This window comes from Cryptotermes secundus, unplaced genomic scaffold (genome assembly GCF_002891405.2).
Source record: "Cryptotermes secundus unplaced genomic scaffold, Csec_1.0 scaffold150, whole genome shotgun sequence".
In the NCBI taxonomy this organism is placed as follows: Eukaryota; Metazoa; Arthropoda; class Insecta; order Blattodea; family Kalotermitidae; genus Cryptotermes; species Cryptotermes secundus.
In genome coordinates, this window is record NW_019729898.1 from 488,018 (window position 1) to 515,322 (window position 27,305).

Genomic DNA, 27,305 nt, shown 5'->3' on the forward strand with positions numbered 1-27,305 from the left:
CTTTAATTTGAGAATAAAGAAAAATATGTTCCACGACTTTCACAGTACGCATTCATTGCTCGTATTTGGTGTAGTGTAACTGTCGGAAAAGTGCACAGTCTCACCTACAGAAGACCACCATATTCACATAAAAAAGAGCAGTGTCTTGTACCATCGAAAACTGGCATCCTCACGGAAGTTACGTGCGATTGTAAAAACCAAAACAGGCAATCACAAATGAATCATTAGCACACGAATATGGCAACATGGAGTGTGAGACGTAATCTGGAGACACATCAAAGACTTTCTCTAACACGAATCTGCAATGAAATTAAATCAATTCAATATGAAAACGTGTACTATTTTAATTAATCGAATATATTACAATTACAGTTACACTAGTATATGAATGTATGAATGTATGAGGCGTAGGCCTTCTCGGCCCTTGCACTGCGGCCTACAGTGCTCTACTGTGCTTCCTACATTAGTATAACAATGAGACATATTTGCCGTATCTGATGAATAGGCATACGTTACAAATATTACGACCGCCTTTGTGGTGTAGTGGTCAGAGTTTCTGGCTACAGATCCAGAGGTCCCGGGTTCGATTCCCGGCACTACCAGATTTCCTGAGAAGTAGCGAGTCTGGAACGGGGTCCACTCATCCTCGTCAGGATAACTAAGGAGCTATGTGAATGGAAAAGTAGCGGCTCCGGTCTAGAAAACCGAAATTAACAATATGTCAGAACTAGGTTAACTCTGAGGAGTACAGCCCTTCTTGAGAAGTTACGCCACCAAGAAATTACCCACCTAATTTGTAAGTTGGTTATTTAACGATGCTGCCAGCATAGGGACTACATAGCACCGATGGCAGGATGCTGAATTAATATGGAGTAACTTATGAAAACTAAAAAGTAGCAAGGGAAACGGGAAGAAAACCTGCCCCGGTACCACTTTGTCTACCAAAAATACAATTTCATCTGACCTGGGATCAAATCCGGGGTCACCGCCCCTCTTCCTCCCACCTTTTATGGAGCTATAAGGTTCATTACCGTGTCACAAGACAGCACTCCACTACTGAACCCTAGACCGGCCAAAGCGAATCCAGTAAACACCCTCCCATCATAGTTCCTTAAGAAGCATTTAAATACCATCGTCTCACCTACACCTATGCTTCCAAAATTCTCTTCCTTTCAGATTTTCTGCCCAAAACTTTGTATGCGTGTCATACGTCCCGCCCACCTCATACGCCTTCATTTGAATACCATAAGCATACCCGAAGGCGAATATACATTATGAAGCTCCTCACTGCGCAAAGTTCTTCAGACGCCTGTCGTCCTGTCGTGTCCTCTTGGATATAAACATTCCCCTCTACACCCTCACTCTATGATCTCTTCTGAACGTGACAGACCAAGTTCCATACCAACATAAAACAAATTTAAAATTACAGTTTTGTGTTTCAAGCTTGATGCTGCTCGATAGTAGGAAGGTCTGAACTGATGCAAGCTTATGAGACTTAATTTGCAAATTCTCTGATGAAGTACTTTAGTATTTATTTGTATTAAAAGGTAAAGCTATCCCTGTAACAGGCCGTGAAGGTCCATAGGGTTGTGAGACGTCGAGGCTCCCACATTTTCTCTAGACAATCGGCTCACAGATGGAGGTAAGGATGTCAGCATTACGCGCCGGTCGCCCTTTACCCCGCAGGAAGATTCCTGGTACTCATTTTTGTTAGAAGCTGAGTCGACCCCAGGTCCACAGTGCGGCTGGAAGGATTAGATACGTTGAAAAAATCCACCTCATCAGGACTCGAACCCGCGACCTTCCGGCTTGTAGTATAGTGCCTCAACCGACTACGCTTGCAACAGGAGATTTATAGCTGCTGGGAAAGTAACCTAAATATTCAAACCTGTTTTTTTTTTCTCATTAGGGACGTTGAACCATCTATTGTAATTGTAATGTAATTGTAAATCATAGTCACAATAACGGGCCCACAGGTATCTGGCCCACCCACGACTACGTCAGCTCTCACACAAAGATGGCCAACTATCTCCACGAATCGCATTCACCATCACGTCACCAATGACACATTCTTTCACTGCTGTAAGAAAAACTGAGACCAGTGCATGTGTTCTTAAGATGGTAAAACGTACAGTCAGCATAAAATTACTGATATCCAGTGTGTGAACGAAGGGGGGCTTCTTTGTAATACGGATGTGACATGCAGAACTGCTTTCGTAAGAAGTTATGTCCTTCTTGAGAAGCTGATGCTCATTCGGCTAGTCAAGAAAATCACCGCCTTTTGGGGAACCCGAAGTTTCATTACCGTATTCACAAAACCTCGACACTGGTTCCTGTCCTGAACAAGATTAATTCAGTCCATATACTCACATGTCATTTCTTGAGGATCGAGTTAAATAGTATTCTCCCAGCTATGTCTAGGCATCTGAAGTAGAGATTTCCCTACTAAAAGTCTGCATGCATTTTTACTTCTCCTATAAAAGTAAGTAAGTAAAAGTATCCCTGTAACAGGCCTTGAAGGCCCATAGGGTTGTGAGACGTTGAGGGTCCCACATTATCTAGACAATCGGCTCAAAGATGGCGGTAAGGTTGTCACTCTTACGTGCCGGCCGCGCTTTGCTCCCCAAGAAAATTATTTAATTAATTCCTGGTACTCATTTCTGTTATAGGCTGAGTCGACCCCAGGGCCACAGTGGAGCCGGAAGGATTAGGTCAACTGAAAGAATCCAATGACCTCATTAGCCTTACAAAATATAACACGGGGCGCATGACACAAAGCTTATTACTACGCAATTTTCTCGAGTTCTTTCTTATTTTCTCCTTTTTCAAATCCAAATATTCTCACCCTAGTAACCTGTTCTCAAGTGCCTCCACCTATGGGTGACAGACAAAGTTCTATATCAATACAAAACAGCGCGTATAATTCTGATGTCTGCATTTTCAGACAAGGGACAGGAGGCTCAAAGATTTGGAACTGAACTGAAAAAGTAAAAAGAAGTAAAGGTATCCCTGTAACAGGCCATGGAGGCCAATAAGGTTGTGAGACGTTGAGGGTCCCACATTTTCTAGACAATCGGTTCACAGATGACGATAAGTTTGTCAGCCTTACGCGCAGGCCGCCTTTTAACCCCCTCCCCCCACCCCCGGGAAGATTCCTGGTATTCATTTCCGTTAGGGGATGTGTCGACCCCAGGGCCATTGTGCGGCTAGAAGGATTAGGTGAACTGGGAAAAAAATCCACCTCATCGGGACTGGAACCCGCGACCTTCCCATCTTGTAGCATAGTGCCTCAACCAACTACGCTACCGCGTGCCCCCTCCCCCTTTGGAACTGAATTGAATCTGCTCTTAATTCAAACATTAACCCTCTTTATCTGATGACGAAACTGGGCTATTTGGGAGGCCAGTGCCTTTTCATTAATAACATTCAACAGATTTTACTACATGGCTAATACAGGCTTCTTTTGAAATCAGTTTTATCACAGAAACACTGAGGGTGTCATACACGTTATAGCCCTTAAGGAAGAGACAAGCTGACACTGTTATACTGTTGGGGCGGGTGTTTGTTGTTGGCAGTCTGCCTTCAGAGCCGCCATGTCTACAAAGACCATGACAGCCAGCCGCCAAACAACAAACCCCCGCCCCAGCAAGAACATTCAAGATAGCCAATAGATCAACAAACCCGTTAGTAACATCATATACACAGTAACTGAATATAGTACATACAAAGCTCTAACATAACATCACATATCACAGATAAGGCAAACACGTGCAGCTCAAGGACACCCAAATAAAACAACTGGTTAAGCCACACAACCTAGAATCCGAGGCAACCACAGCAGCAGACTCCATCACAACAACCTGTACACCTGAAGATGGCCGATTAGGCCGAAACATATAGTGACAAAAAGAGAAAACGACGAGTGAATAGTAACCGACGTTGCATATAGATGGCATTAAAGCAATACGCAAAGCCCTTTCTGCTATATTTGCCGAGGAACAAGACTTAATTTGAAGGCAAAATAATCCTGTTACACATAATGATGTGACTATAGCAAAGTCAGTAGTGTGCATTTACACGTTACGTGTGGACATGTAGGTGACAGTGAACTAAACACAGAAACGATCTTCATTGCTGAAAACTGAACTTCATTCCGAGCCATTCTAAAACAATCGCTGTAATATTAACCTCCTACTATCTTCTCCCCGGTCACGGTAGCCGAGCGTCTTCGCTCGTGCGTTCGAATTCCACACAAGGGACTGGTGTGTGTATGCGTTTATTGTGTTTTTGTTGTCCTGCGATTAGGTAGAGGGCTTGCGACGAGCTGATCACCCGTCCAAGGAGTCCTACCGTCTGTAAAATGATCAATGAAACTGGGAAATGAGCCCTGTGCTCCAAAGTGGAAGCAAGATGAGAGAAAAAAAATCTCTTCTCGGTCTTGGTTAAGTGACCCCCTTTCCAACAGATTTTCCTTGCCAAAATCCTGCAGCTTTATGCCCAGCCCATCAAAGCCTTCCGATTTAAGGACTCAAATAATGTACTAAGTGAACTGCATATTCCTCATTATGCAATATCAGTGCAATGCCCGCTGAAAATTCAACGTAATACAGATTAAACACAATTTAATTAAAAGCTTTAAGCAGGAACACAGAGGTGAGTAAAGTAAAAGTAAAGCTATCCCTGTAACATGCCGTGGAGGCCCATAGGGTTGTGAGATGTTGAGGTTCCCACATTTGCTAGACAATCGGGTCAGAGATAGCGGTAAGGCTATCAGCCTTACGCGCCGGCCTCCCTTTACCCACAAGAACATTCCAAAAATATTCCTGGGGTGAGACCATAAGAAAATAGCAGATGCTTACAGAGGGTGACAATCAGCTTTGATTGCCTGTGCAGATGAGAATCCCAGGCAAATATGCATACACCGGCTTATATGAATATGGAATCCTTAGGTACGAGTACACTACCCACTACAAACGCAATCTGATATCGAAAGATAAAACGCCATGGGCCTATTACAGTATCATGTTTGATAAGAGGGGATGTGGAATAAAGGAGACCTAATATTTCATGACACTATCTCGGCATTTTCCTGATACATTGTGATACACCACGAAAGTCTTAGAATTCTGATCGTCGCGTTTTAGCGCATGCGGAGATCTAGTACCCCAGGGGGAAAATAATTATTTCCCTAAGATAACGATTACGGTCTTCTGGGATGTGAGGCCATACAGTCTGATAGACAGCCAATGTATCAGAGGAACCTGCCCCTTCCTTCGCCCCTAAACTCTTTCCCTTCATCAGCTCTTTCGCATCTTGCCTCCTTTCCGTGTTTCTCGCGTATTACTTTTCCAGCCCTTTCATTTGTTTGTCGGAATTCATCTCCCCTTCTTTCCTCCATCTCCTTTACGTTATGCAGGTTCTGTAAATATATCCCAAAATAACAGGGGAACAACGACAAATATTATTCTATTGCGTTATTTCAACGTTTTCCCTTAGAACTGCACCTCTGTAAGCCACATGGAACTGGTTTTGTATATAATATCCTGCACTGCCCACTTCATTCGTATGGGTTAAAATATTTCATGTGGCATATTCCTTTCAAATAGCTGCCATTAACATCCTACACTAACATAAGAAACATAATACCACAGCTATGTTCAGTACCACTAGTAGGATAACAGTTTACAGCGTCAAATTATAGAAATCTACTACGTAGACGAGATATTTTTAAATCTGAACTACTGAAACAGACCCTTATAGTGATCATGAATTCGTCCTCTCCCTATATTTGTATTTCACATACGCTTCGGCTTTTTACCGCGAAGCCTAGGGTTCGATCTCGGGTGGTTTCACGTGAAATTCGTGATGGACGACGGACACTGGAGATTGTTCCTCCGAGTTTCTTCGGGTTTCCCTTGCTAGTCATCATAGCATCATTGCTCCATAGTCTTCTATCATCGCCTTCCGAGGTGTGTGGTACCGCAGCCAGCATACCATCGCATCCTCGGTCTTTCAGTTGGCGGCTTCACCTCTGGCCGACATTTGGCAGGTCGCACAGTAAGAACTTCACAATACATCATCACTGTCTCAATTACATCTTCAGAAATACGTTCGTCCACTCGCCACGGAAGAGTTCACTTATATTAGTCGGTTTAAATACAATAAAGATTTAATAAATTATTCATTACCATAAGTAAGGTTTAGAAAAGCAATCACACAATACCGTTTGAACAGGAATTTCGTGTTTCTCTGGGGGGCTGCAGTGTTTATGTTCGCTCGTGTTTCGGCTCTTGAGGGGGGAGCAGACAAGGGGAGCTGTACTAGTATGTACAGTCTGATCAAGCTTATCAGCTTACGTCGTCCGTCAATAAATCAGAGGTTCCTGATGTCGCCATAGGCATTCGTCCATCACAGAAGTTATATATTACGCACTTTCTCTCTGTGAACTCAACAGTTAATGTCATATTTACTTATCTCGTATAAAATAACTACAAAAACACGTAGGAGGCGGGTTTTGGAAGCCATTCGGCAAACGATCTACATCGACTGCGGCAGAACGTCGCAAATGTTGCCTCCTAGGGCTGTCCGGCCCCTAACTGCAGGGTCCGCACTGTACCCGAGGCACCTAACCGCGGGCACCGTTGTATTTTGCCAATATAGCGAAACAAAGACCGCCTCTGTGGTCAGAGTTCCTGGCTACAGATCCAGAGGTCCGGGTTAGATTCCCGGAGCAACCACATTTTCTGACAAGTAGTGGGTCTGGAACGGGGTCCACTCAGCCTCGTGATGATAACTGAGGAGCTACTTCAAAGAAATAGCGGCTCCTGTCTACAAAACCGAAATTAACGGCCGTGGGGATTCGTTGCTCTGACGACGCACCACCTCTATCCGCTAAAGTTGGCACTAACTTCGCCGACAAGCGGTGATCGCTCGTTCGGTATAGTTCGCTTGCGGTCTGAAACCACGGAATTGCTTTTGTTTGTATACCGATACAAACAGCTTCAACGGTCTTATTGTCAAGCATAAGCATACTAATAAGAATTGAATAAGTATTTTGATTCGCGTTGAGTCATTAAGAAGCAGAAAAATATCTGGGGTTTCAGTAAGACTTTCTGTAAAGCTTTATTCTGATAAAATTGGTCGTCGTCTTTAAGGAGGAGCACCTTAAGGCGTAGTTTCGGATATGGATGGATACTATCGTGAGTCACCCTAAAACCAACTGGCAGGTCGCATTCGACCAGTGCGCCGAGTTGGACAGCCCTGTTTTAACTAACAAAATGGATACCCCTGATGAACGATGGTAGGGTTCCTCCAACAAACGTCGTGTGTTAAGGAGGGGGGCTAGTCCCGCGCAACTGAAGTACCGTATCGCATCAGAGTTCTATACGAGAGATCGTCGAGTTGTGCACGGTGATTACCGCTCACTCTGGTGTTAAATTAAACGGACAGAGCTCACTTTAACAGTGCATTACGGGTAGCCACGTGCTATAGACACTTTTACTGGAACAAAACACGATTCAGATGATATATCAGCTTGTAAGCCAATGGCACAACAGCTGACTTACAATGTTGGCAGTTCGGAATAAGAACTGAGGGAGTTCAAAGCTCAGACTCAAGCGTTCTTAGTTATCGAAAAACCCGCGGTTAAATTAACCGCTTACCTACTCCACCCTGGAATCCAACAGCCATCTAATGATTACAGCTCCAAAACTAAAAGCCACATATTAAATTTTATAAGCAACAGTTTTGTTAAATTTCTTTTTGAAAATGACGTCATTAGGTTAATCCTGAATGGCACAGAATAATGAATGAACCGTCACGGAACAATTTACAGCACGGTACGCCACATAAAAAGTAAAAGGGTAAAGTTTTCCCTGTGCTTAACTAATTAAATACTACGCCATGAAGGCGTATAGGGGTGTGGCTGTATAGATCCATATTTTCTTGACTTCGGCACTAGCTGGGGTGGTCAGCTTCACGCCCCGCACGCTTTACCCTCGGGGAAAGAGCCCCGGTACCCACTGGATAGGAGGTTGGGTGTACCCCAGAACCGGTTTGGATGACGTGGAGAAGAGATAATTCTTGACTCCACCGTGATTCGAACTCAGACCCATCGGTAGTCCAGCCCGTAGCCAGTCGCTACTCTGACTGAGCTATCCTGGCTCCTAGGCACTATGTTTATGGATGAACCGTGGGAAAGCCAAAGGACTAATCACACATGATGTACAAAACCTCTACTGACACACACACACACACACACACTGTACTCGTCTTGCTTTCCGTTTCACCACACGTGCATTGTAACAATTAAGGTAAAGGTAAGGTTGTCCCTGTGCTACACCATGAGGACGTATGGGAAGTGGACTTACAGATAAATGTATTCCGGCAATAGCTTATGGTGAGAGGTCAGCTTCACGCACCGGCCATTTTACCTCCCGTACGCATTAGATAGGTAGATTCGGGATAGCAAAGTCGGTATAGGGACTGGCTACGGGATGGACGACCAAGGGGTCGGAGTCGAGTCCCGGTGAGGACAAGGATTTTCACTTCTCCATTTCGTCCAGACCGGCTCTTGGGCCCAACCACCCTCCTATCCAATGGGAACGGGGTGGGGGCTCTTTCCCCGAGGGGTAAAGCGGCTGGGGCATGAAACTGACCACTCACCTCCCGCTAGTGCCGAGGTCAAGAAAATGTGGATGTATACATGCACTCCCCCATACGCCTTCATGGCGAAGTGATTAATTAGTTAAGCACAGGGACAACTCTACCATTTACCCACTAGATAGGTTGCTGTGTGGGCCCCAGAACCGGTCTGGACGACTTGCAGAGGTTCTGCAGTTTCATCAGGAAGACAACAGAAAGCCAACAGCTGAGTGGCCGGTAACAGAACTCGGTTCCATAAATATGAACCGGAGACGAAGAATGAGAATAGATTCCAGATCCAAACAGACACTACAGCGACAATGCAAAGATACGGCCTTCCTAGACATCCGGGGCCCAGAAACCACCTTGCACCTCAATGGGGCGCCAGTACCAGCTGAATGCCTGAAGTGCACTTCCAAAACCAATAAAACGTAAAGCTGCCCTGTGTTTAAACGTATCTCGCCACGAAGACGATAGGAGAATTGGAGGTATACACTCATTCTTAACCTCGGCACTAGACAAAGGTGAGCACTGGTAAGCGCTTTAGCGGGGGAGCGGGGAGAAGGCAGATATCCATTGGATGGGAGGCCGGGTGGACCCACATCCGGTCTGGAAGTGGTGACGAAGAAAAGGTATTTGCCTTTGCTTAATAAAGAGAAGTGAACTACATGTTAACTGACGACTGGATGGGTTCTTTATCATGTCTTTATTTCTTTCTTAATCTGCTTCTCTTATATCTTACGGTGTCGAGGTAAGTACATTTTATTTTCTCTTGATTTAAAACAGTCAGTAGGACTCCTTGTACGGAGGATCGGCCCATCGCAAGGCCGCTACCTAACACAAACATAAACAAACACCCATGATTTCAGTGGGATTCGAACCCACGATCCCAGTCCGAGGGAGCGAAGACAATTCATACTTTAGACCGCGCGGCCACTGAGATCGGCGTTCTTTATCATCATTTATGTAAACATCAGTTTCCTTACGACAGTCATCGGTATGTGTGTCCATATAATATTGGTATCTGTATCGTACATTGTACCAACAGATCAAAACTACACGCGTATACAATTATCTGCAACAAAATACAACATTTACGCAATTTTCAGTATCCAGTATCTATGCCTTCCACAGCACAGCTTACCCTGGGCAATGCATGGACGTATGTATGAAGGTGACGTTAATGGTGGTTAAACAGAAGTGCGGATATCTTAGATCGCGGATCCATAGCCGGTAGGTTTCCTGTTGAGGAACTTTGAAGCCCAATAAGCTCAGACTTCTTGAGTGCAGCGCAATATGCTCAAACCTCCCCCGAATGTACCTACCCACGAAGCAGCAATATACAGAAGGGATAGCCTAATGGGAGGCGTGGTGACGAAACTGCTCTTCCGGCCACTCAGCCGGATCTCACTTACACATCCGCACACAAAGCAGCGGCGCACATCGCATTTGCTCATCCGTAACACTCACATCAGCATTAGCGTTCATAATCTCCCAGCAAGGTATGCAACAAGTTTCGTCCCTCAATTTCAAATGCCGTGAGTTTTTAGTTCGGTTTGTGTGGGGCTCTGCAATTCATCTGGCTCGGGGTACGGCCCAGCTGCGGGGTCTTGTGAACACGGGACTAAGCCTTCGGGTTCACAAAAGACGGCGAATTCCCTGATTAGCTGATAGACTGTTTAGTTTATCCGGGATTCCGCTCCATGGCATATGTGACGCCTAATTAGTAAACAGTTATGCGAATGGCGAATTTCTAACATCCTTTCTGTTATACATAACCGGCCTACAGGCGCCGCAGTGGCTTATCTGAAGGCCATGATGCAATACAGCAAAAGTTATCGTTTAACGTCGTGATTACGTATTTTTAACGGTGTCGTTACTGGGAATAATTTTTAGCAAAAGAAACTTAAGAAATGGGTAGCTTACGCTTCACAGCCTTCCTTCACTTCCCTAACATGCAACGCAATATAGACAGTATGAACACGATTTGAAACACTTGTATATTCTTGGGTATAAATATACGCAAATAAAAAATATAATAATATCCAGCCCATCTTCTATACTAGTGAAAGGTAGAAACATGTGCTTTACTGTCAAAGTTTTGGGGACCACATCATCACCACAGGATTCTCAACTAGTAATTCCGAATCACTAGTAACGTTTGAACTACGTAATAAAAACGTTTTCTGGAGCCTTTGTATGAAAACAGTACAAATATAAATGAAATACTTCCACCTTCGTTCATACAATATTCTTTTAAAACACATTCCATCCACTACTACTCTTTTACAAGTCACACAATAAGACCCCTCCAACCGAATAGCACCTTGTACTATAGTAACAAAACTTCGATACAATCATGAAATATTAAATTCTAGCGATTTCATTATATTTGCAAATATGGCTGTTTATACGCACACATATTCACGTACATATATATATGTTAAAGGGTGCAATTAGTGTCTTAGTGCAAGTGCAGTGCAGGGTTGTCCTATGGGGGGAAAAAATGAAAGAAACTAAACATTTTATATTCCTTTCAAGACTGACCCAATTAAAACGCGAGATCATTGTGACTTCTTGTTCAGAGGCAAAACTTTGAACGGTTACAAGTTGCACGTAGGCACAGTGATCCGAAACATTTCTGCTTATGGAACTGCGGAAACAGAAGAAAAAAAAGTTCAAGCGAGTTTTTCGCCTTGAGAAGTGGGCTACTGTAAAGGCGGCCTTTCGAATACGAGCCGGATAAATGCCAACTGTACAATATTTTACGTTCTTACGGCGGTGAGTATGAGGATTACCATCTTCTGGAATGTGACGCCCTGTAGTCTGGTAGATATCCACAGAAAATGTTCCGAAACGTCGGTAAATACTATACTACATCTCGAACACAGCATATTCAAGTACCGAAAGACGGGAAGTAGGCTCGAATGGAGGTCATGACGGTAATGAACGCTCAGTTTCGTATTAGAGGATCTCATGTTCACATGAATATCTCCTGATCAACGGAGACCCTATACCGTGACCTTCGATCAATCACTACATCACTGAAAAGACAACAGGATGCGGGGATGGAACCGGACTCTAATGGCTAAATGTTCCGCTCCACCTAAGGTGCTATTAGTTTCGTCCTTTAATAGCTGGGCTCTTTCCTGTCGAGCGACGCGGGTTCTGCTTTACAAAATTAAATCGCCGGCAATGAATTTATGTTAGAATGTAAATTTATCAGGTAATCCGCTCCTCCTGAAAATCGGAGTAAAATGAAGAGGTAGCTATACACTATAAGCCGGTGACAGTTGCCGCGCCGTCTAAGGCATGTCTTCTCCTGCTCAAACACTGGAATCGTGCGTTCGAATCCTACTCGAGGCATGCTACGAAGACTTGTCCCACCCTTTCCACGCTCAGCAAGCACGTCCATCTGGTGCAATGCCACTAGCTCGGCTGCCTTGACTACAACAAATTTTCAAGCCAAAATGTTCAAAGCACGTTGGATCTTCTGCTACACTTAGCGTTTTTCCTGGGACTACATAACACATTAACTTTTTCTATGTATGATATCTGTGGAACTAAGCAAGCAATTTGAAGCAACAAAACGTAAACAGTGGTCATCGTCAGCGATATCGCCAAATCAAATATGTGAAGGAATTCATATTTACGAATGATACATTTTATGCAGGACAGCAAACGCGACAATTGCAATAAAATTAATAAACTGGTGTCACAGAACACCTACAGCTCTGACTTTATTATGGGTTAGCGTCAGGGTAGAAAAACTGAAGGTAGGAGGGCACGCGGTAGCGTAGTTGGTTGAGACACCATGCTACAAACCGGAAGGTCGCGTGATCGATACCTGATAAGGTGGATTTTTTTTTTTAATTTACCTAATCCTGCCAGTCGCACTATGGTCCTGTGGTCGACTCAGCCTTTAACAGAAATGAGTACCAGGAATCTTCCTGGGGGGGTTAAGGACGGCCGGAGTGTAAGGCCGACAACCTTACCGCCATCTATGAGCCAACTGTCTAGAGAAAATGTGGCAGCCTCGACGTCTCACAAGCCTATGGGCTTCACGGCCTGTTACAGGGATAGTATTACCTTTTACCTTTAAGGAACCATAGCAGCTCTAGCAAAACATCACTGACGAAATACCAGCCGCAGTTATGGAAACCTCATTCCACCCCCCTCCCCCTTCCCCTGCAAGTGGTAGTACTGCGATTACATGGGAATAAGTTTTACGTGGATAAAATCTCCAGTGTTCTGTGTGCTCTGATGAAAGGTTTAATGCCGCGAAAATGCAATACATTAGTAAACATACGCACTTAAAATTGCCGCGTCTTATAGATCAGTGTTTCTCAACCGTCGAGCCGCGGCCCGGTACCGGGCCCTCGTCTTATAGATAAAAGAATTTACCGGGCCCCGGTCTGACAAAGGTTGAGAACCACTGTTATAGACGACTCTGTACTTCCAAAGGGATCGTGTACAAACTTCTAACTGCTCCTGCCCTCTGTATCAGCAGCGTCACAGAACAAGGAGTCGAAACGTCTCATCCACACACTACCGGCTGAACTTACACTTGTGGCACATCAAGGCGGAAGTTTAGAGGAAGAGGGATGAATAACATACAAATCAAGACGCTTCCTAGAACGAACATCCTTCACCCACAGCACGTGTTTTAAACTTAAAAAGAACACACAGCTATTTGGTGACAGAGAGGCAGTTTCCAACGTCATACAAGGAAAACAGTATTAAAAGGCTGCATGTCCCTCACAGGGTCTCGACGCCGAACTCAGCAAAACAGAAAACATCTTTCCGGATGTAAATTACATTACAGTTCTACCTTGAACTTCAAGGCAGTTTCGTGTAGACCTACATCTTGCTTCACGAAATGCGTTGGACTGCAACTTAGCTCTTACAATCAGACTAATATTGTATATGAAAGAATGTTAAAAGCAGTATAGCAAGGGAACGGGGACTAGTTTCCGGTAAGATTTTCAAATGTAGTTACTCAATAATCACAACATCGGGCGTGAAGCTGACCACTCACCTCCATCTAGTGCCGAGACCAAGAATGGTGGAAGTATACTTCCACTCCTTCATACGTCTTCAAGGCGTGGTGCTTAATTAATTAAGCACAGGGACAATTTTACCTTTACTTTTTATAATCCATCGGCACCGGAAGGAGGTGAGTAGTCAGCTTTATACTCTGGCCGCTCTGACCACTAATAGGCTGGGTGAAACTCAGCCGGACTGGTTCTATTGGCGAAGGGAAACATCCCTACCTCTGCTGGAAATAATCGAACCCAAGTCGTCCAGCCCGTAGCCAGTGAACATCCTGAGTGAGTCAACCCAACTCAAATATTTTCTTTTCTCTGGGTTATTCCACGAAGCTATCAGCGTCGGATGGTAGGAAGACAGGTGAAACGGTAACACATTGGTAGGAAGTGGAAGTGGCCTAATCAAGGCATTTTATGTGGCGGAAGTCACACGGACAAATTCACTACTCGAACCCGAGAACTTTGGCGTGGTTGTTCATCGATGAGAATACTTGCATAACTCGAAAGCAAATGCCATACGAAACGCTTCTAAAAATATGGCAGGTTTAAATAATTTTACACTCCAATTATAAAAGAAAATAAACGCGCGCTATTAAATACGAACAAATATCCTTGCAATATTCTAAAATTCACAACTGGAAATTACGATAGTTCATTAACTGTTCGATATCACTGGCGAACATCTGGGCTACACAAGCGCACAGACGTTACATAGTGAACACAAGGGCTAGTAACGAGACCATGGGTTCTCTCTGGATTCTTGCTTGCATGAGGGGAGTCTTTGTTATGTACTGGTTCAGCATTCGATATTCACGATTGCCTTTAATTTAATTACGTACTGAATACACCCATTTAGTGCGGTTCCTTCTCCCTACTGAAATATGACGGGAATACTAGGTAGCAGGGAAACACTACCTCGGAACGATGATACATGGCGTCCTTTGTACTAGGGGAAATGAGCAATTTTACAGTCCTGTTCGCTTCCGTCATGTTGACAGTCAGTTGAATTTGTTAACGTCTGTAATCAGCTTCTTCCCAATAAAAGATGTAAGCCATTGTAGTGTAAAATTACTTTCTCTGCTATGCGAAAAAAAAAATACTGAAGATAAGTTAAAGCTCGGGTACACATCCTGCATATGTCTGATGGCATACTGTAGGGGTGTGTGCGTGTGACACGAGCAAAAAGCTGACCTCTCACCTTGCAGCCGTAAACACCGATAACTTGTGACGCCCGAGTTCTATGTCCCAAACATTCCACAACAGCTGCTTTGACATAACCGTAACTGCACTGTAACTACGTAGGATTTGAGGTTCTCACAGCGGTGGTTCGGAAGAGTTCTGTCTTGTGGGATATAGCGCCATGTAGTCCGATGAAAGCCAATAATATGAAGCTGGCGATAACCGCGGACAGTGGGGAACACATAGCTACGCCGTCAGTTTATTCGAAAACCGAAATATAAAGACGTCAGGACATGGAGGAAGACCCTCAGGATACTGCTCCTCAAAATGTCGACCCAGTACACACTTCCCTAACCGGCACCCTGAACAGTGACACCACATCAAAGCTGACCATTATATTGTCAGGCCCGGCGGGGATAGAAACCATAGTGCAGTCGAAGTCTGCCGAGTTCTTTACGTTGTGTGGAGGGTTGCTAATGTGAGCGCCTGCCACCTGCTTCCACGCTGATTTCTTTCTTGGCTTATTCATCAATCCTGAAGTTGGAGGCGACATGTTCCTCCGAAACGTCGGCTGACTTTCAACGAACTACACTGCATTATATCCAAAAAGACTGAGATTTTCACTGTCACTGTTCACAAATTACTGTTAGTATTTCTAACGTTTCGGAAACTGGTTTTAATATCATTCATTCATTCAGTTCCTTTAACTCCTTCTGGAGTACAGGGCATCCGTGAAACTCCTCCATCTAGTCCTGTTGGCTGCCAGTCTTTTTACTTCGTTCCATGTTTTGCCTACTTCTCTGGCTTCTTCCTCCAAGTTTTCCTGGGACGACCACATCTACGAGCTTCCTGGGGGTTCCAGTCCAGTGCAGTCTTTTCGACGGCTCCAGTAGGTTTCCTCAAAGTAAGACCGATCCAATTCCATTTTCTTTTCTTTATCTGTGACTGTCCAGGGGTCTTCATTTAAGTAAGTTTACGGCCATCTAATATTTTAATATCATTACGGGGGTATTTCCAGCGCAATCCAATCACAGCTGTAAATACTAAAGAGCCCTGACGCTGCAGCCACGATTATTTTGACCAAACCGAAGACCAAAGCTATCCAAAGTGTAGCAGTAGAAGTCCCATCTCAAACGGCAACTGGGTACTTATTGTGTCTGTAGCCACAACGGAAACTGAGACAAACACAAACCCCTATTTCACTCCCTTCCGTCTCCGACTCGGTTCTGTTTTCTCTTTGGGTGGAACTCGTCTTACCATCCACAGCAAAAACGCTGTCTCTTATTCAATGTGTTAAATTCTACACGAAAACTCCTGTACCCTACACTAGCTCTCACACAAACTTTGGTCTACCATTCTTCATGGCCCTGTATTCAGACTAACGATGTCACTTGTTATTTCTCGTAATGACATATTTCGGCCTACTGTTACTGGCTGAAGACCTGCTACAATGGCGTACGTTTCTTCATACTCTTCCTCAGTTTTCCTAGGCTAACAGGCCTCAGTGTTTGAACAGTGCCTTAATATAGCCCCAAATCTTGCACGTCCATTCAAATAAAGCATTCAAACCCAACCAAAGTTCACAAGGAGGTGGTCATGAAGGGTACAAGATCTTGCACGTCCATTCAAATAAATCATTCAAACCCAACCAAAGTTCACAAGGCGGTGGCTCTGAAGAGTACAAGATCTTGCACGTCAATTCAAATCCAACCAAAGTTCACAAGGCGGTGGCTATGAAGGGTACAAGATCTTGCACGTCAGTTCAAACCCAACCAAAGTTCACAAGGCGGTGGCTCTGAAGGGTACAAGATCTTGCACGTCTATTCAAACCCAACCAAAGTTCACAAGGCGGTGGCTCTGAAGGGTACAAGATCTTGCACGTCTATTCAAACCCAACCAAATTTCACAAGGCGGTGGCTATGAAGGGTACCAGCTTCTAGAATGTGCCGCACTGTAGTGACGTTTCAGAGAATTGTAGTGCATCCATCTTCAGGGTATAATAATATGCCAAGGATGTAACAAGAAAGCAGGATATGTCGCCATGAGATAAGGTCAGAGATTAGCATCATGCTCCAGCCTCTCCAACACCAGAGGAAAGAGTCCACTGGTGATGGTGTGATACGGGATTCCATTATTTATTTATTTATTTATGTAACACCTCAGATTATATGCCGTAACAGCGGGTTACATTCGTGTAATGCTTGCTCTCATTCAGTTCAGAACCTTTTGTCTTCTCGTCTGACAGACCTATCTAAAACCGTAAAGTTGTCCCTGTGCTTAACTAATTAAGCACTACGCCATGAAGACGTATGGGGGAGTGTGTGTGTAGATCCACATTTTAACCTCGGCACTAATTGGAGGTGAGTGGTCAGCTTCACTCCCCGGTCGCTTTACCCCCGGGAAAGAGCCCCCGGTACCCACTGTTTAGGAGGTTGAATGGACTCGAACTCCGACCCCTCCGTCGTCCAGCCTATAGCCAGTCGCTATACCGACTACGCTTTCCCGGGTTCTAAAAAAATGGAATATATAAAAGACCCACTTTTTTGCTATAGTTCTGTATAGCTGTGAAACGTGGTTTCTTACATTAAGGGAACAATATAGACTGATGGTGTTTGCAAACAGGGTGCTGAGCAGAATATTTGGATCGAAGAGGGATGAAATAATATGAAGGCTGGAGAAAACTGGAGAATGAGCAGCTTCGTAAATTGTGCTCCTCATCAAATATTCTTAGGACGCTCAAATCGAGAACAAAGAGATGGATGGGATACGTAGTACGCATGGCATAATGCATACGAACTTCTCGTGGAAAAATCTTAAGGACTAGGCAGACTGGAAGTAAGTGGGAGGATAGTGATAACATGGATCTTAGGTAAGTAGGATGAGGATGTGGACTTGATTCATCTAGCTCGGAACAGACACAAGCGTCAGGCTCCTGTGAACACTGCAATAGAGGTCACATTTTTGGGCTCGCCAAACTAACTTGAAGCAGATTGCCTGCATCTCGTCATATTCTTCAAACCTGTACATTTTGGTAGTGCTGCGGTCCTAGGCTCCTATACAATGGGTACTGGGGGCTGTTTCCCTGGGGATAGTGCGACCGGGGCGTGACGCCAACCACTCACGTCCATCCGGTACCAAGGTTAAGAATGGTGTAGCGCGTAGCCTTCAAGTCCTCCATACGTTTTCATGGAGTGACGCTTCATTACTCAAGCCCAGGTATAACTTTACCTTTTACACTGCTTCCAAACGCAGGTAAACTTCTGCCCTACGGCGTCACGCCCATGTAGATAGACTTCTTAGTCAACGCCGTGAGAACATATTTCAATACATACCCTATGACCCTAGAGATTCTAAAATATTTGACAACACAGCGTTGTAAACATATATAGCTTACGAGTACCCAACATGCTGGAGAAGAGACATGACCGAATATCCTTACAGTGCTCAGAGGAGCGCCTCTTTCATGCCTGGCGTAAAAATGCGTAAAATATGGGATACACTTTGCCTAAGCACCACATCATGAAGGGAGACAAGGGGCGTGGACGTAATGCCCCATACAGTCTCCACGGTACACGCTCCAGCGGTCATACCCCGTATTTAGTAGACCTCAGATGTGAATATAATTGAAGAAGAGAAATATCCTTGGCCCTGCTTGGAGCTGGAACTCGGTCGTCCAATCTGCAGGCAGTCATTTTACTAAGTGGACTATTATAACTGTGCGTTACAACTGGAAATCCAACTTTTTAGCTCTGCGTGCCAAGGTCAAGAATTGGTTCAGCCATACGTGAAATCCTCCATACAACTTGGTGACGTGGTGTTTAATTAATGAGGCACATGGGAAACTTTACGTTTATATAAGCTCTGCGAACTTTAAGAAATTTGCTTTAGAACATTCGTACGAATCCTTGCCTTCTGATGAGAAAGGATGACTCGTAGAAGCATTTCACAAATATAGGATAATTAACGTTTTCCTACCTTGCACAATCCTATTACCGGCTTCCTTAACGTTACGCAATTCTAACACAGCAACACAATATAAGGATTTCCCCATTCCCATGCGGCTAATTTTAATCTAACCCCGTAAGAACTTGGAAATTCTCGCATGAAATCACGCGAGTTTTCTCAACAATTCGAATTCTAAAATTCTAGAGGTCTTCAATTCAACTCGACGACAGCGGGAAAGCGCCGAGATACTTATATTACGCTATGGATCATTAATTTACAGTCACCGCCGAATAACTCTGGTAAATGACAAGTCATCAAACAACTCAGTGAAGACTGAATTCGGAACCACCCGGCTGGGAACAAGAATGGCGCTGATTAATGATGTGAAGTAACACCTATGAAATTTGATAGCTGCATTGATTTTAGCAAAAATTTACACAAAAACTAGAAATCCATTTATCACCACTGCGGTGAATTTCAAGTTGAGTTCCTTTAAATCTGATACAACTACTGTACCTTACTGGTATTACTTACAACCTCGCGTCAATATTCTCCGTTTTATAACTACTTCGAATTTTCAAAACAAATTAATTACCATAAACTACTCAGCTCTTGAATTTGGATAGATCTATGAAGGCTTCGTTTGGCGATCTGCGTAACTTCGTGGAGCTGAGCCCTTCTTCAGAAGCTGCCAGTTGTGCAGCTACAGAAAAACTTCCCAGCATTTTACAGACCCCGAAGGTTCATTATCGTCTTCACAGGAGCCCTCCACTGGTTCTTATCCTAAGCCAGATCAATCCAGTCCATACCATCCCATTCTACCTCTCTAAGATCCATTTTAATTCGTTTAGCGATCAAAAGATGAAGTTACAGTGCTGTTATCACATGATCATCCAACAACTGAAAGATTCTCTGAAGTCGCTGAAATGAATCTATGGCCCTGAATCCTACTACAAAAGTCTGGATATCACAATTTTATTTATTTTACATTCTTATATTATCGATGGGATAACCCCGTGGCTCTTAACTTCGCCAAAAGTGCTTTTTTATTTGTTTAATGTGCTTAGAAAACGAATCACTTCATTTATCATCTGACAGTTTCAAACTGTTATTTATATAATGCACTGGCATTACCGTTGTAATTCTTCTTACTTTAATTTCAGGTCAAGAACGTTGAAACTAACTACCAGCGTTATGCACAGAAGACAAAACTGTTCAGAATCACCTTTGTGAGAACCTCCTATCCTACACAGCAAAATCGTTTTGCTTTTTAAATCGATATGAAATTTATTTTTAATGGGAGTCACATACCAGGCATATAAAGCCATTTTCGTTGAACGTACCTTACAAAGGCCTTTCGACTGAAGTCTTACACCTAACTACACAAAACCTTGTCGCTTTGGAGTTCATGCCCGTCTCTCACGGAAGAACAGTCCAGTAAGAGGGTACTTAATTTATGACGCTGCGAATTTGCCAAGACTAAGTTGGGGTAACTTCCGGCCGGCTTACGGCGTCACAACTGGGTCAAAAAACACCGTATTTCCTAGGCGTGTGTCGTCAGCAATTTCCTGTATAAATTATATTACTTTATGTAGGACACAAGCTTCATCATTATCAGCAGCGAACTCATAGCAGGTCAGTCACATGAGGCGTGTTTACAAACTAATGCCCACACATGATAAACGTGTTGATCAATTCAACAGCATGTACTGTGCCTTCAAACCCTAGAATATTATTAACGTCCTTTCAATGGCGCAGTATCTGTAACATCCAGCGCAGTAAAACGAATTTTAAATTGAAAAAAATCCGTGGTTTTAGTCGGCAAGCGAACTATATCGACCGAGCGACCGCCGCTTGTCGGCGAAGTTAGTGCCAACTTAGGCGGATAGTGTGTGTCGCGTGGTCAGCGCAACGAATCCCCCAGGCCGTTAATTTCGGTTTTCTAGACCGGAGCCGCTATTTCCTTGAAATAGCTCATCAATTATCCTCACGAGGCTCAGTGAACCCCGTTCCAGACCCACTACTTCTCAGAAAATGTGGTAGCGCAGAGAATCGAACCCGGGCCTCTGACCACTAGACCACAGAGGTGGTCTGCACAAAAATTATGTTATCCAAAATCTCCATGAAACGAGAGAGTAAGGCGAGGGCGAGGAAACGGCAACGCAGTTTCCTCAATTTGCGCTGCTCCATTCAGTAACATGTGTTCAACTCAGGCTGATAACAATTCTCGGAAATTGCGGTTGCGTTGCGGTTGCCAGTTTCCTTAGTGTGCCCTCGCCCTAAGCCATACAAGTATATCACAATATTATATAAACAGCAACGTAGCAGGTATTGATAAATACAAGACAATACGCACGATCAATATATAAACAATAGAGTTTTATAGTCTAAACTACATTGTGTATATTAACATACACACACCTATCTTGCAAGTAAGACGAAATAATGTCACCAGACCTCTGCGGCATTATTTAGGCCTGATATTTTGTTTACAAACATTTAAACTAGAAATACAGCGTCTGAACCCAAAGAGGAGAATCATGTGATTAGGCAACCTGAGTCGGCCTGCAAATTTTCCGAGACCAAGTCACACGCCAGGATTTTAAATACCATCACCTTCAAAGCATCTTAGTTTAAAGCTACCTTGGGCGTAACACACAGCTCGCAGATTAATGGTACTGTGCACATTTTCCAAAACAATGGCTACAAAGGCAAGGTGTGAACCTTCGGCCAGGATATATTCCACTTCATGAACACTATTAATACTGAAGAAAGCAGTCTTCTGGGATTTGGCACCGTGTATATGTGGTGTTAACCGACGTTTCGGAGGGACTGCTTTCTTCATAGTCACCGCCGTGAAAGCCTCAAATCTTACACTATTAATACTGCTACAGACATTCTCATCTCTTCTGCCAAACCTCTTACCTTCCATTCTGCGAAAAATTTCACGGTTCTTTCGTGTTCATTCACTCAAAACAATTTTCCTCTATTAAATATACTTGACTCAGTGTTAAAAGCACTGAATGGCTGGGTTCTTCTTAACCAAGAGAGAGTTTCCTTCCTTTTTTGCCAAGCAGTCGGTACAGCGACGGGCTACGGAGCTGAAGAAACGGAGTCTGATTCCCGGCAGGTGCAAACTTACTCTTTTCCACGTCCAGACAGACTCTGGGGCTCACCCAGCCTCTTATCCAGTGGGTACATGGGGCTGTTTCCCCGGAGATAAAGCAGCAGGAGAGTGAAGCTAACCACTCACCTCCATCTAGTGCCAGAGTCAAGAATGTTGGAGCTATACCTCCACTCCCCCATACATCTTCATGACATGGTGTTTAATTAATTTAGCACAGCGACATTAATCTGTACTTTAGAGTTAAAAGAAAAAACAAAAGTCTGGCGAACCTATAAAGTCTTACAATTCGATAAAAACGTAAAGTTTAAATAAAAAAAATCAGCAGAGACAAATATGTCTAATCCGCACTAACCAAAGCGGGGTAAAACTGCATTCAAAATTTACAGCATGAAGGCTTACTCTTATAAAAAGGGGGGGGCTACAATTTCAAACGAGTAATCGTACAACCCCACCGATGGTGTCTCAACCTTATTGTGATGGTGGGGTTTGAGTGCTCCTGAGAGCTATGCCGGCGGTTGCTTAGCTACTGGTATGGTCACCCATGCCGGACAGGTGAAGGGGTAGGAGCCAGACGAAGATGGATACCCTGGGCCTCCAGGCTGGGGGTTGGGAGTGACGCTAAAATGCTCAGAAACCAGATAATTAGCCTCGGATAGAGGAAAGATGAAGAGTAGCGAAGAATTGAGGAAGACTGTTCAGGAAGCCAAAGCTCAACCTGAGCTATAGCGCCCAGGGGAATGAAGAACGGAAGGAAAGACTCGTACCGCTTTATTTTGAGAATGATTTGATTTCTACTTAATATGTTCATCACTGAGCACACGCAAGCACGGCATACACATACCACTGCGGAGCTACAAAGCCATCCATATAGGTGGTTGCAGGGGAAGTATAACAATTACATAACTTTCTAGGCCGTTTACTTGCTCATCTACTATTTGTAGGCCTACAATGTTAAACTTATATTAAATAAAACAATCAAAACAAGCCAGTCTCTTCTGTGCATATGCGTTAAATGGGGTAAAACCGATGGCTTCCTTCTATTCACTCTCACACAGGGCACTCACCTCCAATTATTACCGAAGTCAAGAAAACGTGGATCTATACATCCACTCTGCCATACGCCTTCATGGCACGCCTTAGTTAAGCACAGGGACAAATTTACCATTTTTTTTTTAGCTCATACAGAGGGGAACGCACAAACTGAGGCCAGTCATTTATATCATTCATCAAAACAAGGACGCATTAAATAGGGCCAAAGAAATTTGTCAGTACTGAACGATTACTGCCCAGGCTTCGTACCTCGAACCCCATTCACTGAAACCTTCGGACTAGGCTTCAGGTTCGGCCACACAGAGCGGTACGCTATGTTCGCAAAGTACACTACGTACGCTGTGTACACTCTGCGACGCAGCGAACATTACGTACGTAGCGTGCGTCGCGCTCTGTGTGGCCGAACCTTTATACTTTATTTCTCACATGCTGCACACACCAACTGCCTCTCACGATTTTAAAAGTTTATTTTGTGGCAAAGACGTGCCATAGGACAGGCGGTTAGTCGCTGGCTTCAGACCGCGGCGGCCCGGTTTCGCGCCCAGGTCTGGTCATGTGGGATTTGTGGTGGACAAAGTGGCACTGCGGCACATATTCGCCGAGTATTTTGGCTTCCTCTTCCAATTCTCATTCCACCTACTGCTCCACACTCATCATCTATCATCCGGTATTGGTACAATAGGCCAGTGTGTGCCGACGTACCAAGTGGTCTCAGTCTCACCCAACACCCCAAGAAACTTAAAAAAAAAAAACAATATTTTGTGACGTGCAGTTTGGGTATCCACACAGGTTTGTTTTAAATTTCTAGTCGGCATATCTCAGCCGGTATGGCGACGGGTTACGGGCTGGAAGGCCAGGCTTAGATTCCCAGCAGGGTCAAGAGATTTTTCTCTTCTCCACAGCATCCTGACCGGCTTTGGGGCTGACCCCGCTTCCTGTTCGACGGGAACCGGCGGCTCCTTCTACAGCATTTATGCGGCCGAGGCGTAAATGTGATCAATGATCATTCACTTCTAGCCAGTGCCGAGATCACGAATGGTGGAGCTATACCTCCACTCTTCCCTTCTTCCCTACACGTCTTCATGGCGTGGTCTTTAAGTACACACAGGGACGACTTCATCTTTACCTTTTTTATTTCTACACACAGCACCTTTTCAGACGCTGCCTGTCCTACATTCGGAGTTTTCCTCCATGTTTTTAAGTTAATGGCAGCAGCAAACAAGAACGTTTGGAAAGAACTAATCACCTACTTTCCTTTCACTATGTAAAGAGTGTCTGATAACATGGGCCGCACAGAAAACACCCTGTCTACCAATACTTCTATTGTTGCGTGTATTCATTGCAGCGGGAACGTGTTTACCGGGTCGTTGCCTAACAACGTAAGGGAGGCACACAGACAGCAAGCTGGTCTCACAAGCCTCCTTTTATTTTATTTTTCAAAACATGATAAGCTGGCTAAAAATTGTACTGAAATATTTTTTAACAATATCAACCCTGCTGAGCAACCAAGTTACGACGACAAATGCCAAATAAAATACACATATACTTCATACCAATGTCAAACTCGACAGCTTCTTCTACCAGGTTAACAATACAGCTCTCATATGAAACCGGGCAACTAAATCATTACATCGACGACTAAAGGACAAAATTCTCATCTCGTATTTTCTGATTACCCCTGACACGATAAGATCGGCTTAATCTCAAACGTACAGCAATAAGAACATAATGGAACTGTTACTTTATCAAAGGCATTCATTGAATTCAAATCTGAAACAAATTCTTAATTTTTCTTCATACTTAGGGCCCCATCAACCGCATGCCATACTCATTACGTCTTAGTTACTTCGGAACTCCTAACCTTCTTTACGAGTCAGAGCAACAAATTATGAGACACATGTTTTCATACACCTCTCGCATTTGCGTACAATCACGCACTACTTGTGAACATTTTTCCCATTCGAGTGTATGAGAAACGATTAAATTCAAACAAGTTCTGATCAATACTTGCCAAAACTTTGGTAAATCTTCTCTCCAGTTCATTCGCATCGGGCATCGGCTGTTTAGCGCGGATGCTGGAGCGAACATTGTTCGTCTTCGTAGTAGTAGCCTCTGTAGGAGGAGATTCACTTTTCGTACTAAATGAACTACCCATTGTTTTCACAAACAGCAAACAGCACATAAAAATTATGTTTCACTACACACTAGCCCACGGCAAGCAACAGGTTCCTTAACCTCCATCACTCAATTACACCATCACTTCTCCAGCTTCTCTTTCAAACTCCCATAAACCGCACAACTCCAAATCGCTACTAATGACGGCAAACGCATGCGTACTCCTAGCCGCCATATATCGATATCAACATACATCGTGCGCAATTCGATACCTATAATCTATCGATATCGAGCGACGTTACTAATCGACTAACGACGAGGTTGCATGTTATCCATTGCTCTGCCATCTCGTACAAATATTTGAAAGTTTTAAAAGGGCGTGTAAATTAATTCGCAGTACTAGGTAAGAATTCTGTTTCTTATCCACATCATTTTAAATTAATCTTTCACGTTTCACAGTTACACTTCATCTGTATATTGTGTACATTTATTATCTACAGCTTAAAATTTGTCTGCCAATGGAACATTTTTTATTAGGCCACAAAAAGTACGCAAATAAATGTGTTAGGCTTCATCCAACCACGTCTTACACGAGTTACCTTCATATCCAGCAGATGGATTTGCTCTCTTTAATCTTATGTTCTATATCTATACAACCTTCAGGCTCTGAATTAGAATTAACAAGTTTTAATACTTTTATAATTTCCTTATTTACTGTTTAGTCTTATCCACCATATCCATTTCTCTACTTATTATATGTTTATATAAATTTTGGAATATCGTTTATGAATTTATTGTGTCCCTTGACTTCCCATAAATTTTGCATTTTTAACATTTCCTCCAATGGGCGTAAAGTTTGTTTTCACAGTGCGTATCCTGTTGTCACAAACATATAATTAAGCAAGGTCATCCGTCGACACAATAACAATGATTTTTCAATCAATCAGTATTACTGAGATTGAATTTTACTTATTACCGCTACATGTTTCGGTCCTTATGAGGCCACCTTCAGGTAGTATTACGCGTATAATACGACTAAGGTTAATTGAACTCCAATCTGGATCCATATTTGGTGCAACGCATCCCTACTATAAAAGTTACGCCTTAATTTACAATGTGAGAATTACAATATATTAACCTTATCAAAATTTTAGAAGTACACAAGGAATTATGGATTTAAAAATATTAGCAGATAATATTATATGGAAGTAATTAATTTGTTAAAGAGATATTGTATATTAAGAATAAAGAATGTTACACAATTAAAATAAACCGAAAATATTAGAACACTAGTTGAAAAATATGGAATACAAGGTTAAAATTCCCCACGTAGTGTCGAAATTCCCGTGTTGTGTGATAGATCATGAGAGTTCACGTCGTTTAGGTGTCTCGCATTGTGGAAGTTATTTCGCCTGTGGGTTGTGCTGTACTAAATATATTTATGGACGCTATTACTTTGGGGCTGTTACGCGGTTTTAATATTATATGCAATATATCATCTTGGGTATATGTCATGATATATTGTTATCGTAAATATGTATGTGCGTTCCTTCTGCATGGGTGTTGTGTACGTTGTGGCTGGTTCAACGTGGATTCCATCCGTTGAAAATCCTCCTGGCTTCTGTATAGCCTACGCTCTTGTTAGCCATTACTCTCTTAATTTCTTTTTCCTTCATTTTAGTGGGCATCTGTGACATATTTTAGGGAGCAATATCCAATGTGTCTAGCACCCCCTCATATTTCTAAGTTTCTTTCTTCCGGTATTAAATTTTTCTCTTGATTGTTCTCGGTTCCTTTTGCTACGTTTATCTCTACTTCATTAACCATTAGGTCTGTTCTGCTGATATTTGGTTTATTTATCTTTGGCAAGTTTCCTCAAGTGTATTCCTTTTCTAGAGCTTGGCTGTTTTGGGAAGTTATCACAGGTGAAGTCCTCTTTCCTTTTCTGTTACTCCTTCTGTCGACGGTATTCCACTCCGAATTCTTCTGTTCCTCGGCTATCTCCATGCCCAAACCAATAGGATTTTAGTCTATTGTCCTGCTTTCGGAAATCTTTTTTTTTTCTCTCTCTCATATCTTTATTACTGTTCCTTTTGCATTGGCTCCCTAGTCGCTTTGAGGCACATGCATAATTTTTCCATGCCTTGGCAGTTAGGTTAGGTTTACTTTTTATTGAATTTCATATTACACTTAAATAT

The 27,305-nt window shown here is 43.3% G+C and overlaps 1 protein-coding gene across 1 annotated transcript in view; it reads right to left on the bottom strand.

Moving 5' to 3' along the window:
- The window catches only part of LOC111865723 (formin-like protein), a gene marked incomplete in the record, with an annotated part of 168,272 nt that extends 142,993 nt beyond the window's left edge, over window positions 1-25,279 (bottom strand). The window contains 1 exon segment of the mRNA XM_023853963.2: window positions 25,004-25,279. Within this exon segment, the coding sequence (XP_023709731.2) occupies window positions 25,004-25,174 (171 nt within the window).
- Between the last annotated feature and the right edge of the window lie 2,026 nt (window positions 25,280-27,305).